Source organism: Apiospora aurea, assembly GCF_038362705.1.
Source record: "Apiospora aurea strain CBS 24483 chromosome Unknown utg000001l_segment0_segment0, whole genome shotgun sequence".
In the NCBI taxonomy this organism is placed as follows: domain Eukaryota; kingdom Fungi; phylum Ascomycota; class Sordariomycetes; order Amphisphaeriales; family Apiosporaceae; genus Apiospora; species Apiospora aurea.
In genome coordinates, this window is record NW_027117388.1 from 3,056,272 (window position 1) to 3,072,877 (window position 16,606).

A 16,606-nucleotide genomic window follows, 5' to 3' on the forward strand; every position below is an offset into this window, starting at 1 on the left:
TAGCCAAGCAGCATACCTACATGCAGCAGTCAGAGAACACAACTGTCGTCTCTCTGCTCACCAGCCTGAACTCGGGCTGTTTCTTCTTGATGGAGCAATGCGGCATCCATAGGTAAAACCTCGGCCCTTTTCCATGCCGTTTAATCAATCATGCAGCTGGAGAAGGCGACTGGACGCGTTCCATTCATCCTCAAAAGCACGTATTAGTACGCACATATAAGTTAGGTACATAATGCGTCCCCGCTTCGTTAGCGCCCGTCGGCGGAGAAGTGACAGATAAGGTACTTCCCGGGCAGGACGAAAAGCAACAAATAACCGAACGAAGAAAAAGATGACACAGATGCAGAAAAGATGCTCAGCAAATCGCATCTTGGGAACGAATCTCCATCAGCCAGTCCCAATCACATGTGGAGCTGATGTTGCTTGTTCGCGGCGGCGGCGGCACATACGAAACTTGCTTGCCGCCTGGTCTGATCTGACGATGGTGGATGATGATGGGCATGGACCCGGATAAGCTGCTGCCCTTCCTTATTAGTACTGCAGAAAGCCCTGCCTGCAGAGAGATGCTCCGAGTGAGATTGCCGGAGCATCTTCGAGTCAGGCTAGCAGGCAGGTGAAAGAAAAGGAAAGAAAGAAAAAGATGGGTCGGTCAGTCAGCCTGCCTCTCGATGGATGTGGTCATCCTACTGCCTAAGCAGCCTATCAATACGCCTGATACAGACGCCTAGCCTCCAAATCGTATGCGGAGAACCAATATGCTGATGTGATGAGAATATCGCGGTTCGGCACCGAAAACTGCAGTACGTAGCATCCTCCCTGAACTTGGTCGGGGCATTTGCCTAAAACATACAGCCCACACACACACATGCGAGCGATTACGTGAGATGCCTATAATCAGATCAGCCCTGCGATCTGCTTGGATGTGCACATGTAGTAGCAGTCGGGCACTCCCCGAATCTCACTATCAAGGATCCCAAGGCGAAGAGCGAGAAAAAGACTCCATTCAGATGCGTAGTATTTCGCATAACCGTCCCATCCTTGCCTAAAGACCCGTCGGCCATCTTACTGCTCTTTTACATTTCCAACGTTTTGCAATAGGGTCGATCCACGTCTCGTACCACCACCACCCCCAACCCAAGCAGCCGAGGCTGTCTAGCATGGCATCTCTGCCCATCAATGTTAGGGATTCCTATTCTCCATCCACAATGTCTTTCTAGGGTTGTATGCAGTCTGTAATGTAAGTAGGAGGTAGGTTCGCGATGCGCCCCACCCACACAAACTCGGGACTTTCTATACAGACACCGGCATTTGCGTCAGCAGCCACAATGACTTACTACTGCCTGATCACGGGACCTGTGTGCTAAATATAATGATATCTTGTGCAGGTATGCCTTTTTGCTGCTGCGCACTTCCCGTATTGTACCCGAGGATGACTAGCATCGATCTAAGCCAAGAAAACACCACTGCTAAAAAATACCGACAAACGATAGCCCACTAGGCAGGTCGCCTATGTAGTAGTAGACTCGGTGTCACGGGAACGGATCTCATTTCGTGCATCGCTAGATTTGAACTTTGTGCAACACTAATAAGCCTCTGGCACTTTTTTCCCACAACGAACGAGGTTGTCGTGGCCAATCACTGTACCTCCCCGCATCTACACTAAGAGGTTAAAGGCGAGGGTTTAGGGGACCCCAAGGCCTATGGGTGCCAGCCCTAGGCCCCTAGGTAAGACAGCAAGCAACGCAGCTCCTCTTGCCTAGAAATAGGTATACGCTATGTATTAGTTATTGTGTTGTATCATCGCATGACGCCGTGCTAGGGAAGGGGGTGGTTCGACCGAAACGAGTAATGAGCCTGTCGAAAGTGGGTGTGAGACAAGTCATACAGCCAACACCAATGTCCCAAAACGGCAGGAATGCGTCAACAAGCAGCAAGAAGAAGCAGACGAAGACCACATCGTGAGGCCGTTCTCGAGTACCACGGGGCTCATACACACATGATGCAAGAGCAAGTTTGTGGGTGTGCAACCACTGCACGACGACATACTTTGTATATCTGTCCTGGGACAAGGAAGGAGCTCTATTAAGGGGGCATGGCGCGGGGATACAGCTTAGGCCGAGGCGGCTTCGTACTACTCCTACCAGGACGAAATTCATACGGGCTTGAACTTGGCAAAGATGACGGCCGTCTGGATGTGGGTAAATGCTGGCTATACGGCTTTTGTATCGACGGAATGACACGACGGGTGTCCTCCACACCCAACAGGAAGAAGTTCCTCTTCCACAACTGACAACCCGACCACAGCTCCCGTTCATCAGCCTCATTACGTACATACAGAAGAACATGAGTAAAGCAGAATGCTGACTATGGTCATGGAAACACCGTAGAAGGAGGACGACAGTGGGTAATATAATGATGACGGGCCAATCGTTGCCGAGGTTCTCCCCGCCTAGTACAGAAATCGGAAAAGTGCCATGCCAACATGCTTACCTATGTTCACGGGTGGGAATTTGCCAGCATTGGCCTAAAGAACGAGGGCACTTGCCAAGCCAACGGCTCTTGGCTTTCGGTTTCGACACCGCCTATCTACTTGTAGTAGAGGAGGAAAGGAGTCAAATTTTAAAGGATTGACATGATGTACCTATTGAACAACCCCTGTGGTTCCCGATAAGCTGGGCACCCGCCCGTCTTGTCCCGTGTGTTGTGTGCGCGCGTATAATTCTCTCCCTGCTCCCCCAAGTCCCCTTACCAACTGCGGAGGCCAAGGTGAACTACTTCAGAGTCCAACTTGAGCTTGGCTTGGCTGTTATATGCACGCGTATGTTAAACGGAGTACACAAGTGGTTGGCGTACAAAGCTCTTGGCACCGAGCTTGGAGGCATGTTGCTGGTTGCCTCGAACGAGCAAAGAGAACAAGATCCGCGGAGGAACCCCCAGAACAACAAACAAGGCAGACCTCTCAGCTAAAACCTCGGGGTTTGATTCGACGACAGCCAAGCGCGCTCGACAACCTGGGGCAAGATTGGGGATCGTACGTTTTGTACAAAGATACATAAGGTAGGTATTGCTCATACAGGCACGGCACATGCCTAAGACGACCAAGCAAGCAGGCGCAGATTGGGGGGATGGGTGGTGGTTATGATAGGCGTTTATTGTAAGTTTTGGGGAACGATGCTTGGCCATTTAGCTTGGCCCTGCTTGGTTGCTTGGCCCTGCGGGTCTGGGGTGGGGCTCGCCTAGCGGAGGATGGGCTGCCTGCCTAACCCTACGTAAGTGAAATAGAGTTAAAGTAGCTCCGGCTAGGTTGTTTGGTTGCCTACGTCAAATGGTGCTGCGGTTTTACGTGAGGATTAGGTACAGCAGATATCCGGTACGCAACCACCAAGGCCTAGATTAATTGCCTAGCAGCAGCAGGCTGGCTGGTCGGTATTACTGGTAGATTGGGTGGTTTTTTTTTGGTTTTTTTCTTTATCTATTCGGTCCCCGTCGTCCCCATCTCCCCCTAGCCTAGGTCCCTCCGTTGTGTTGTGCGCGCCCCCGTCCAAGCTGGCAAGACCCCTGGCCTGTCGCCGTGAAATAAGCTTGAACATGATTTGGGAACTTTATATCCGCATGTTCCCCAGCCCGCCCGATGCATGACGGTACATACGATATTACTTCACCATTTCCACTCGCACTTGCTTCGTCGCATCGCGCCTACTTTAACGGCAACCCTAGTTTGACTGGATTGAGGAAGCCGTGTGTGGTATTGATGAGCGCTTTCGTCTCCCGACTGCAGAGGGGAGCCGGGTAGCAAAAGGGAAGTTCCCATATCTCCAGTGGCTACTTCGTACTCGTCGGCCCAGCACCCATCAGTCGATTCTCCTCCTTGTCGATCAAATCAACCAGCAACACGACTGGGACGGCACTGTGCCCAATACGATAAATCTAAATTTTAAAAGCGGATTGCCCAAGGAAACACAAGAGGATCTGTCCGCAAGGTCGTTAGAAACCAGATCTCCGGCTGGCGTCTCTAGATTCAGAGCAGTTCGTGGTCGAATTGCAACCAGCCTTGCCAGTCTCAAAGCATACCGTCATAGCAGAGTCTAATATCGTCTTGGCGTTACCACATTCGCAAATTGACCCCCCCCACGCGCAGCCACGGCAAGGAAGACTTCAACTGTGTTTGGCACGGCAGCAGCCCTATTTCTACCACGCCTACCACAGCTGGTACTGCGTCGGATGCCATCAATACGAGTACAGGCACGCACGCACGCACGCATGCAGTAAACAATTGCCGGCCGCGCAACCCGCCAACACAGCACGGGGCCGCTCATTACCTCTGTCCCCATATAGCCCGCCAGCTTCAGCTCACATCGTCTTCACTTTTCTCACATTCCTCCTGCAACGGTGTTTCTTACGCCAGCTGCCTACCTCCCTTGCCCAGCCCAATAGCGCCTTCAGCTGGGCGTTCGTCTGGTCAACTCCCACACGTGTGCATCCAGATTGGTTCAGACCCCCTAGGCCAGGTCTGGATCTGCGCCGTCGCGGGCACCATCGTCAGCCTAGGGAGACTCTACAGCAGCATACCCACAGCCCAGAGGAGCCCATAAATTTGACTCGACGCAGATTTGCCAACTTCAGCTAGCGGAAATAGGGTCCGATACGCACCAAAGTTCGCCCTCTCTCTCTCCCTCTCCCTCTCTCCCCCTCTGCCCGCCGTCTGGCATAATTGGGAGATACTTCACGGGCACGGATTCAAAGCTTGTTGTGAAGCACGGCGAGACTCTAATTGGCACAACTCTTCTGCATTAGACTTTCCGCTCGCACCGTCACGGATCGGCTCACTCATATTAAATCTTTTTGTCTCATTCCAACTAGAGTTTGGGTCCTCGCCTCGCAGCGGCAAATACCGACCCAACGCTATTGTTGGTTGTTTGTCCCTAATTGCTGTCAACCTTCCAGCGAGCCAGGTTCGTCAGTACATTAGCGGATTGGCGTCACCCATTGGTGTTGCCAACTTAAAAATCCTCAGGTGCCCGCAACAACACAACCTCCCGTTCTCACGACTGCCTGTACGCCGTTTGTGGGTTTCGGCTGCAACATTTGACCTGGGCCAGGTTGTCTCCCTCGTCCACCGACCAAGCGCAACCATCTAGCACTGTTCTCCTTCTACCTCTCTCTCGCCCGCTCGCTCGCTCGCATCCGCGCGCACATTGAGGCAACTCGCTCACTCCGGCTTTCCTGAATCCTGCACCTTGCAGGCCAATCAATCGACCAGGCAGCCTCCCGGGACAGCAGATCAGAGTCCAACAACTAGGTACGTACGTGCATGACAGGATTGTATGTTGTTTCGAAATGATTTCGTCCCGTTTCTTCTGTCATGTCACGTCACGTCACGTCGCTGCATGCCAAAGAAAAAGAACCAACTTGCTCGACAAGCAGGCAAGCGCCTTCGAGTCGTGTTTTACGAACACGTTTATCGGCAATGGCTTTTGGGGACTGCGAGGGCAGTTTACCCGAGCCGAACCCCGAGGTTGGGAAAGGGTTTCCGCAAGCCAATGCACCGCTGCAGGCATGTCGTCTGAAGTTTCGAAGCATAATGAATCTCAGGCAGTTTTAGACGAGCCAAGCTCAAGGACCCTCTCTGTACAAACTCTCAAGTGGGCGAGAGTAGCGATTGGTCCCAGCAGTGTTTCCTCCCCCCCTCTCCACAAGCTTGTCGTGTATGTATCATGCTCCTTATGGGCAATACTTCTCAGATGTTTGGGGTTCATTGCTGCGGGTTGTGCGATCTCATACCCTGTTTGTCTCGCAGGCCTGCCAAAACCTCCCTTTCTGTTTCCCCAGGCCCCACCCTATTGAGCTCAACTCGTGCCATATCGCTCGAGGCCGCCGGGGATTAGACTTCTGTCATGATTTGTTCGGATTCTTCGAGCCATGCGAACTCCGTTTGTTTATCGAGCTAACTGAACTTCTTTCTTGGCTTTAAGGCGCTCCTCGCATATTAGCCAGGACGGCGGCGGCGGCACCCCTGGGGCACTTGCTGCGTACCTGTTTCCCTCTCGCATAAACAGTGCCAAGGGCCGCTTTCACCGTAAACCTATCACTGCGGGGCTGCGAAGTTGCGGCTTGGTGGTTGTATCTTTTTGGATCATCTCCCTGTGGTTGCAGTCGCTAACCCTGGCTGATGATCCACCGTATTGTGGAAGCTCGACTGTGGACCTGACGTGGGTGGATAGGATTGGGACCATACCCTTGTCAACAGAAGCAAGCTTATTAAAAGAAAGTACCGGCGCATCGTGGACTTCCTTTTAAGCTTGAAAGGCCCCGTCCATATCTCCCTCACTCTTGGACTATACCAAGACCAACAACAACAAAGACCTTCCACCACTTTCACATCACCATGGAGACATACCACGGTTACGTGCGGACACCCGCAGACGCTATCAAGTTGTTCGAAGCTTGCAGGCTAGGCCTCTTGCCTCGGGTACAGAGACGGCTTTCGGAGAAAGAGAGGCAATCGATCAGGTCCGGTTCGGTCTTCGTATGGGACGAACGGGAAGCGGGTATGCGACGATGGACTGACGGAAAGTCATGGAGTGCAAGCCGAGTCTCCGGCAGCTTCTTGACCTACCGCGAGATGGAGGGCAAGCGAGGAAGCGGCTTCGGTGGCAGCTCTACAAGCAGTAGACGCAGCAACGGCCGGACCCCGGACGGCCGCCTGAGCGACGACGATCCAGATGGCGAACCGGAAGGCTACCGCTACAAGGCCGACGGTCTGATGAAGCAGTCCTTCAGCATCACCACTCAACAAGGCCAGCATTTACATCTCATCTCATACTACTCGAGGCCACACCCGGGAGCTCCAGATCTGCCGCAGCCGTCTTCCGATCCGCAACTCCGACAAATCGTCCCGGCCAAGGGCATGTACCCAGAATCGAGTTTGCACGACGCTACACCCCCAGCACTCACCAGAACTCCAATGCAGCCGTACACGAATGCCTGTCCTCCCCCTGACCAACCTATGTATGGATATACTTGGGGCGCACCTTCGCCAGCATGGATGGGACCATGGCCGCCTTCTCCTTCGAACACACCACCATATCTACATGGCAAGCTGTCGCCCGAGGTCAAGCCCCAGCCGTATCCTCCACATCACCCACATCAGCACCCGCATGCTCGGCAGATCATCATCAGCCCAATGATGCACGCGGGACCTCCTCACCACCATCAGATCCCCCCGCCTCAGCTACCACCACCCACCACATCCCCTGGAAGTCAAGGTCCCATCTACTCTAAGGTAGCAACGCCATATGGGGGCGAAAGGCTGCCGCCGCCCACGACCAGGGCCTACCAACCACCAACAACCACCTCACCCCACCTACAACATCTTCAGCAGGCTGCGCAGGCCGTCATGATCGACCCGCGCCTCGCCGCCACGAGCGCGCGTAATCCTCAAGGCCCTCTCCCATCTATGCCACAATCTACGCGAGGCATCACGCCCCCTCGGACTCATTCGGTATCTCCTCCTCGGACCACCAGCTCGGATGGACAAGCCCCTGCTGCCAAACAGTCCAACCTGTCAGCTCTACTTCACCCCACGCCAGCCAATTCGGAACCCAACAGCGCGAACCCGGCCAGCAGCAACAGCGCAAACAGTTCCCCCAGGGCTATGAATGCAGGTACCACGGGCCCTCCGGGCGCCAAAGACATGTTCAACCGAGAAGATGCGAGAGCGCTTCGTTCACTCGATCGCAAGTTCTGCATATAGTTTAACTGGGCAGTAAAGGGCTCATCGTTGGGTCATTCGCGACTATGGACGCTATAGAGGCTCAGCCGGTGGGAGAAGATGTTGCATATTAGGCGTTCAGGGGTGAAACAAAATGGGGATCAGCAGCGTACTTGTTCTGCTTTTATTTCATAGGTTCGGCTGGCACACGAGGTTCAAAATCCTTCTTTTCAGCGCGCATTTACAAATCTGGTTGCTAAAGGGAGTTGGAAGGCATGGTCCGCACACATCGCACAATGCCATGGTTATGGCAGCGCATTCTTGTAAATAGTTCAAAGATTCCGCACATACTACTACTAGCAGCATGGTTGTTTGCTATACCGGCCACTCGATCTTGAGGAGAGCCACATCAATACACATTGAGAGACGAGCACACAAATACCGTACCCCTTCTGGCATGTCAGCAGTGCATGCTATTACACTTTTTTGTTTGGTTGATCATGTCGTCATTCGAGTTCCCTGGCCCTTGGGCAACCAACAGCAGCGAGTAATGACGGGTCTTGGCAATACTCCGGCAGATCAGTAGTTCGAGTACACCGGTACGAGTGGCAGGTACGAACTCCCAAGCCAATGAATCTAGGTTACCATGAATGAGTCTATTCACGATGCTACCCACCCTGGTTGGACAGGGCCAGCTATCCTTGACCGTTTCAGACCTGATCCCAAGGAAGATCCACGCCAAGCTTTTCTGTCGCCGTCTCGTCTCGTCTCATCATCGACCTATTGATAGTAAGTAGCCTTGTTGGAAGAGGGACGTATGTACAAGTAGGGATGTACAAGCAACTGGGTTTCCCGCTCGCTCCCATGATCCCAGGCTTGATACAATGCCGCAGCTATAGGTGGGTTCACGTTAGTGGGAATAGCGGACATACTGTGTGGTGCAAAGGAAGAAAAAGGTAATCTTCCAATCTCGGGAGAGACCCAGGTCCACCCAGCGTCAACGGCCCCTCCAGTCTCGGTACACTTTACCACCTTTCGATCCTATCCCCGGTGGTGGGATTAAGTTAAGCCGCCCAATGGAGGGCAGAGGCGACGAGATTTGCTTATCGAGTCCCCGCTCTTATATGCCGCCGAGCCGCAATCCTTCTTTGCTCCATGGTCTTGGTTGTCGTCGGTCATTGTCAGTTGTCCGAGAAGAGAAAATGGGCGGAGGGAAGATGCATTGTGAAACCCTTTCATAGCATTTCTGTGGGTGATGGATGAGCGACGACACACGCAGCGCAAGGTGTGGTTGACCACGTATGAGATGGGTTGATGCAAGTTTTGCGAGCTGCTACTACTACTGGGGGGGGGGCTCGCTCGTGCTCTGTTGGTTGGGCCTTTCTCTCCGTCTTCTTACTCTATCACGGGTTACCCCCATCGTCGTATCGCTTGTTGAAACCGGTCGGCAAGCCACGCCGCGGAGGTACTGCACACGCAGGCACACACACACACACACACAAACACTACCTAGCCTCGGTGCTTGGTGAAGCTTCTCTCCATCTTGTCGCATTCGTAGTAATAGTATGTAGATGGAAATCTACGGCACCCATGTCAAATTTGACTCGATGCATATAACATGGTTAAATGGAAGCTTGGCAGTTGGCCGCCATGGATGTCGTGGGACGAGGCCCCTGGCGGGGTGCAACCTGCCTGCTTGTCTGCCCGCCCGCCTACACACCTAACTACTACATGCATACATGATAAGTACAGTTGATCAATCCGCCTTATTTTGGCGCAGTACGGAACATGAAGGGGACAAGGGAAAAAAGGAATGAAGGAAAGAAAAAAACGCAGATACAAGCATACGTAGGTATGAATGTGATGGAGAGAGAAAAGGGGGTCGGCGCCGACCCAGTCCCCCGGCGAACCTGGTCATTGTGGCATGGATGGCTGATTTGGGCTACGAGCACGCACGTGGGTCCCGTAAAACGATAATAAGGTGCTGTCGATCGACTTCTCGAACGAGTAAGGGGAGGACGTCCTACCAGTATGATTTCTGCCCCGTCCAGCCCGTCCGTTGGTTTCATGGCGCGCCCAGCTCAACCTGTACGGTGGTATCCCCAGGGATGGATTCACGAGAGGAGAGATGCGGGTGTGGGTGGGGACAGGCGGGCGCATGTCGTCGCTCCTTCACTCTCTCGCTAGGTCTGACGAGGCATCGTATTCCTCCTTGCCCTCTCTTACCATGCGGGCTGCTACCCAACCGGCCCCAGCCCAAGAGATCCAAGCATGGCCAAGGGTAGAGTCGCGCCTGCATGGGGAACCCTATCAAGATCGACCCAACACAGTCCGTATGTTCGTCTCGTAACGTATGTCACATCGGTTGATAGGACGACCAAGAGCTCTGGGCACATCCCGCGCCCTCGGCCGCCATCGCCGTGCGCGAATGCCGAACCCCCGGAGCTGGGCTCCGTCACGCGGCAAGGGGTTGACGAGTGCCAGTCAATTCCTCGGCATGGTCAGCCGGCCTGTCCTGCGCCTTGCTCCTCCTCATGACGACGATTGACGGATGGGCCGGGTATGCGGGAGGAACAACGTCAGTGTTTGGCTGCGTTGCCTCCCTCTCGCAGCAGCACAATTAGAATCCCTATGGAATTTGGATCATCTCACCACCGTCGATCTGTTTATGCGTCCATGGGCGGGCAGGTTAGGGATGCATGGTTTATGGGGAGGCCTAGGCCAGGCCAGGCCAAGCCAAGCCAAGACAAAGCCAAGCTGCCAAGCTGCAAACGGTAAATCATGTTTCTTATATAAGTCAGTCGCCCCGGTGCCAAGTAGCATCTATGTAGACTTTTCGCTGCTGGAAGCATTCTTGAATCGTTTTGGTAGGGCACGTCCCTGTCCTGGTAAGGCAGGCACAGGCCCTGAGGTCCAGTAAGCCTGTACCTGTAGTGTCGCCACTAAAACACCATCGTCGAGGTACTCACGTACGGGACCAGACAGGAGACAGAACATTAGACCGAATCCACCGCATCGGGTTTTCTGGCGCCCTGTCGCCGTCAGCGTCGCATTCCTGTCCGACAGGGACAGTACTGGAGTACCTACTTACTTTATGTGATACTGCCAGATGGATCCCGTCCCAGCAGCAGAAGATACGATGGAAGGATTTACGGCATGGTACTTTTTCGACGGGGACTAGGGCGCTGCTGGCAGGCTGGCAGGCTGGAGGGGCCCCCATCAACTATGAACCATCAGCACAGTACCTAAGTGAGTGCCTGCACTAATACGCTAACAGCCCATGGCTCCAGCGCTTATGCACCTAAAACGTAAGGTTATTCCAACTGAGCCAATCGAGGAAATGCCCGTTCCCACCCACAAAAGGCTCAGACGATGGCCCCCCGTTTCCGGAGCTAACTTGGCGGGCTCCTACTTAATTTGGGAAGGGGCCTGTCTGTCTGTGTGTCTGTCTGTCCATCCATGACGGTGCCAGTGCCAGTGCTACGAGCAAGTACGTACTTACCATTACAGGCTCACAGAATAAGAACGATCCACGGCGCTCCAACGGTGCCCCCCCGCGCTTCTCGGGCCTTCGCATCCCTCAAGATGCGGTTTCCCATTCGCCTTGGTCCGGTAGAACAGGGCCTGAGCCCACGACCCGAACCGCCGGACTGGTGTGCTTGGCCTCCTTACTCAGCAATGTGTCACTTGCTTCGTGATGGACGGCCCTTCTGCTGTTTCAGGTCGCGGGCAATCCAATCGATGCAAGCCGACTGCAGCAGACAGGTCACACACAAAAAATTACCGGAGAGGGGCTGAGCGAAAGATGGGAAATGAATGACCAGACGCCTCACTCATAAGCTACCGATCCTTTGCGCCTGCTGTCGTGGTCGGGTCGGGTCCAATCAAGTCGCTCAATCAATTCTCCTGTCGCGACCATCGCCAGCGGTGGGGCCACGGTTCCAGCGAGCGACACATCTGTACGTCGATAGAGAGATGACCCGAAGATGTACGCTGGGTATCAAGCAAGCATGGGAGATTGACTGACTGCTGGCCCAAGGATCGACGGGCACACGGCACGCGGACGGTCGGGTGCGCTCTCGCTGTCTTCCCCCTTACGCCGCCCCGTGTGGGCGCGTCCGCGTTCACACAACGCAGGGCTGCTCTGATGATGGAGGGCTACCTAGGAGCTCATTGAGACACTCCGTCCGTCCCGCCTGCCCCCGGGCAAGCATGGCCATCATCTGTAACGTCTACCCTGCTACCCCTTCCCCGACGCATCCACCCTGCGATGCTTATGTACTACAAGCTTCACGGTCTCTTTTGTTGCGCCGCGGGGACCGACGTTTCGCCCGTAGACGTAGCAACCGACTTGGAAACATTGCTTGTTTCTTTTTGTCTTCTCTCCTTTCGCTTCGCTTCTGCTTTGGCAGTTCCACACAGTCGCCTTCGATGGTCCGGGTCCCCACCCCTCCCCCTGGCAGCAAGTAGACCCTCCTTATGCTGTTCTGGATTGCAATGCCAGACAAACGCTACAAGCTAGGGGATCGGAGCCCTTGAACTGCAGCATCCTTCTCCAGGTATCAGGCATTATGGATGGATCGACGGATGCACGTATTGTTCGCCCGCTAGCGGGAGAGCCTCTGTATCACAAGTCCGAGTTTCCACCTGCCTTTCTGCCCGTCCAGCGGTCCCTTTGTCTAGGCTTTCGGTGCTGTGCCGCCGAAGCTGCCGAAGGCAACCCCTTCGCGCCCTTGTCGCTCCGTCGAGGGGCGGCCTGGACCAAGCGTACGCAATGCGCTTGCTGCAGTGATGGATCTGGTCCTTTGACTGGTATGTTATGTCGTAAATGCAGGCATCGTGGGCTCTCATTTGTGCGTCCATCCCCTCGCCCTCGGCACATGGCGTTTGTATTAGGTAAGTAGGCAATTCTCACTCCCAGTGGCTGGGCATATGTATATATATGTAGGCTGTGCATCCGTTAATACAAGTTGGAAACTCTCCCAGAATTAAACTGTAGATAACAACATCTATTCATGTAGAAAAATTAGGAACCGGTGAGTACCCTTTACATAGACTCCGCTAGTCTCGTTATTTGTCATAGTAATAACGATCTTGCCGAGTCCTTCTGCCTCATAGCACGCACCCCTTGATATTGAATATTGGTGCAATTGTGCCCCTTGGCCGCACCCAGCAGATTCCTCGTTGGCATTGGGGGACGATGGGGGTAACCTAGGCATATAACTTCTACCTTGGCGTAACGCTTGGTAGCAGCAGCGTGGATGAGCTATCGTTGGATCAAAACGACATATAACACTAATAAGAAACTTATTGATCAGCCGTGAATCGCTTTGCTCGGAGTTCTGGGTGAAAAAAAGGGGGTCCTTCGACGAAACTAATCACAACATATCGACCGCTGCTGCTGCCCAAAGCTAGCTGACTCCTAGAAAGCTGGATGAGAATCCCTCTTGTGCTTATAGGGGGTAAGGTGAACAAGTGTAAAGAATATACGAAAGGGGCAACACCAAGTTCTTACAACTTTGACCTTTTTCGAGAAGTATACCAGAACGATCAATACGGGCTTTACTATAACACAGAATTATTTGATATAGCTAACGAGATACCTGTGGCAGTTTTACCCCTGAATACAAACAATGTTTGGGATGACCGAAATTACCACCTTGATACACTTCTCGATGCAAAAAGGGTTTTTTTGCAACATCTACATTAAATAGGAACTGTTTATGTCACGAAATAGAATAAACCATAGAAAAGAGTTCCATCCTAGAAATTTCTCCGTGTGCTTTCATTGCCTACAAAGAAGAGTATAGAATTCCCATGGCTCGTTAACATACTACCGCGATCTGTTCCGCCTTATGACCACCGACCATTTCCGACGTAATGCATCCAGTGAATGTCGAACACCGTTGCCGGGAATTCCGTATTACCGTCACCACCGCCCCAACCCCAGCCGAGACAGAAAGAAACAGCCACGTAAGACCATACGTGATACGTTGAAAGCAGCCGCATACAACTGCCTGCAACGACGCCCGAGAAACGTCAGGAGCTTGGTGATTCCCCTGACCACAGTGACGACGGGGAGCACGACGGTCAGCCGCAGAAAAACCCAGAGGCACAGCCAGAGACAGAAAGCTGGTGCCGCGACCCGAAATAGGAAGGCGTAGCATGCCCAGGCACCGAGCTGTGCCGGGATGGGCTCGAGGTCCTCGAGTGATGGAGAAGGGCGGGGAGGGGAAGGGGCTGGATACACCCGGCATCGACGGAAACTAACATTGAGATCGTGGCGGAAAAAAGACGAAATGCGGCTCAAGAAGACAATTGTTGCCGTTGCCGTTTTTGCTGTCGTTGTTGTGGTGGCGGTGTTGCTTCCAAATCGACAGCAGTAGCGCAGGTTCGTACACAACCGAATAGGCTCCAAACACGAAGGCCTGCCACCAGCTCCTGCAGCGCCAGCAGGTACCGGGACTCAGCCGGTGGCGGGACGGGCAGTATTTGAGCAGAGGGCCGCGGCTGCGGTTGTTGGCGCTGGGGTGGTCAAGGTTGCACGACAGCCGCATGAGCAGGTTGTCCACATGGTAGCACCCCGTCAGCATGTGCATCTGGAGCCCCGGGGTGAACAAGTCGCTGTAGGCGCGCTTGCAGGCCAGACAGAGGGCGGCCAGGTCGTCGGCCTCGAGTTAGCCGGCGATCTCGTCGAGGAGCTCCCGGGGAGGCCCTCGAGCAGCCTCGAGGGGAATGCTGGCGGCGCCGAGGGTGCCCTCAGTTCTATTGCTTTGTACTCTTCGGCTCGCCGCGCGCGTACCACGTAGGGGTGATGATGGCTTGGTATCGATGCCGCCATGGGTCGCATGTCGGCCATTGTCGTTGGGAAGAAAAACTGGGTGGACTCTGCTGCTTGGGGCCGAGGGAGGGAGGGCTGTGTGGTTATACTACCATGATGGGTACGAATTAATGCTCCTTTTCAGTTGCGGGCCTTGAGAAGTAAATTCCACTCAAACTAGATATCCAAGCTGAGTATATTGGATTCAGTTATAAAATGTTGTTCTTATATACACCCACTAGATACTTTGATGCCTATACACTTTGTTTTCATCTTATAGCCTCGCCATTTCAGCGGCAGTATTACGAAGTACTTATTTTTGAATATGAATCTGCCATATAGAAGGCTGAGACAGACAAAATCCCCTTTGTTTGACTACAAAAATATGCCAAACATGGGCGGCCAGGGAAACGTGAGACCATCGCATTCGAAGTTGAGGCAGTTTGAAGGCTGCAAAGCCGACCCCCTTTCCTTCGCCTAGCTGCTCAAGAACACAACGCCATGTTCGAAAAAGAAGCCCCTCACGGCTTATCTGACCTCGACTTTGTCCCGGGTTGTGGAAAGCGAGATTTGAGGAATATCAAAACGGAGTGCATACTTCACAGTTATCCAGCATTATGCATGGAAAGGCCCGGCGTTTAGGGTCGCTCCTGCGCCGGGTTTCCCTTGATGCTATTACTATGCCGTGTTTTGCCCGAGTGCCGGCTTGGGCTTGTATAGATTGTTCATATCGGTTAGAAACAGTCAATCTCAACTTCAAAGTCACCATCTTAATTGTGATCATCATAGACTCTTCCAAGTTCGCCCATCTTTGGCCAGCAAATTTTCAAGTGCGGATTCGTGCTCAGCAATGAACGTGTAATTGTCAAGCCACAACCTGAGCCGGCTGAGGAATATGACCACTAGAGCAGGAACCCGCACGTTAGCTTGTACCGCCGTTAGCTTAATATGTCAGCTTATGTCCAGTTCCATGGTCTGGACATACGGGCGAGGCATCACGAGCCATCACGAGGCTAAAGGGGGTATCCATGCATAGTCTTGGCGTCACTAGCCGCCGTACAGCTTAAAGGGGCTAAGCGCTGGAAGCGAGCACTACTCCTTGCAATGCAAGCGGCATCATCACCCACGCATCATATCGATATCGGAGCAATCTCCTGTCAAACGCACATATGATTGCTATACTTAACTGATGATTTGATACCGTCATGTACACTGCTGTTTTTCAGCCTGGTCAAACGAGGTGAATTGGGGGCGGCGCACCCCAGGCAGGTCGCCCGCTCGAGGCTACCGAATCGATGCACCGCCACAGTCAATTGCACGAGGTGTCTTGCCTGTTTTGAGCCAGTCACTCTTCTTCCGTGATACTTTACTTCGAGTGCCACGTCGCTTGTGCAGTGCCTACATTTCAGGCCGAATGCCATAATGGTACTTTAATCTGCCTGGTGTGCTGTTACACCATGGCGACGGCCAGCGGTAAAAAGAGTCCAGGCCGAAGTGCAATCAAACAGCCCGTGCATGCAGGTGAGGCAATCCAGGAGCACCATCGCGCGCAAAGTAAAAACCCAGCGTAAAGTCGGAGAATGTGAGGGCTGTCGCTATTTCGTCCTCATGGCAGGGGATATCGTTGGGCGCGAGCATTGCGCTCCAACAAATGTTGCTGTGTTCCTGCTGCACCCCGGCTCATTGTGTGAGTGAGGGCTGAGAAATCCGAGCCGGGGCTTGTCAAAATAGTTGCGCATTGAGTGCTGCACTTTGCGATCGGCCTGACAGCCGGTGTACAACATGCGTTGGTCGAGTTCAAAATCGGGCGTCAAAAGCGGTAGAGAATGCGTGGCCTAAATGCAGAGTGCCTGAGAACACCGGTCGCATGTCGAAGGACTTGCCCACCAATGCACCCCCCACCAATTCACAACCACCCTGGAGAACGTACGTGTGGGAAGGTGCAAAGACAGGCCGTCCAAGGTGATTGAACATGCTCTGGTAGATATATGCGACGGTGGCCTTGATGCGCCGGGGCAACACTGATTGGCACCCTCTGTCCATCGTCAGCTGAGCACGGTGACCATGTGCGCTCT

The 16,606-nt window shown here is 53.5% G+C and overlaps 2 protein-coding genes across 2 annotated transcripts; both read left to right on the plus strand.

Moving 5' to 3' along the window:
- Positions 1-6,385: 6,385 nt before the first annotated feature.
- PG986_000961 (cAMP-independent regulatory protein pac2) lies at positions 6,386-7,753 on the plus strand (the record flags this gene model as incomplete). Its single annotated transcript, XM_066837183.1, has 1 exon — positions 6,386-7,753. The coding sequence occupies one exon, from the start codon at positions 6,386-6,388 to the stop codon at positions 7,751-7,753; it is 1,368 nt and encodes a 455-aa protein (XP_066706076.1).
- A 5,813-nt stretch (positions 7,754-13,566) lies between these two features.
- PG986_000962 (uncharacterized protein) lies at positions 13,567-14,520 on the plus strand (the record flags this gene model as incomplete). Its single annotated transcript, XM_066837184.1, has 2 exons — positions 13,567-13,684; positions 14,123-14,520. The coding sequence occupies 2 exons, from the start codon at positions 13,567-13,569 to the stop codon at positions 14,518-14,520; spliced, it is 516 nt and encodes a 171-aa protein (XP_066706077.1).
- Positions 14,521-16,606: the final 2,086 nt, after the last annotated feature.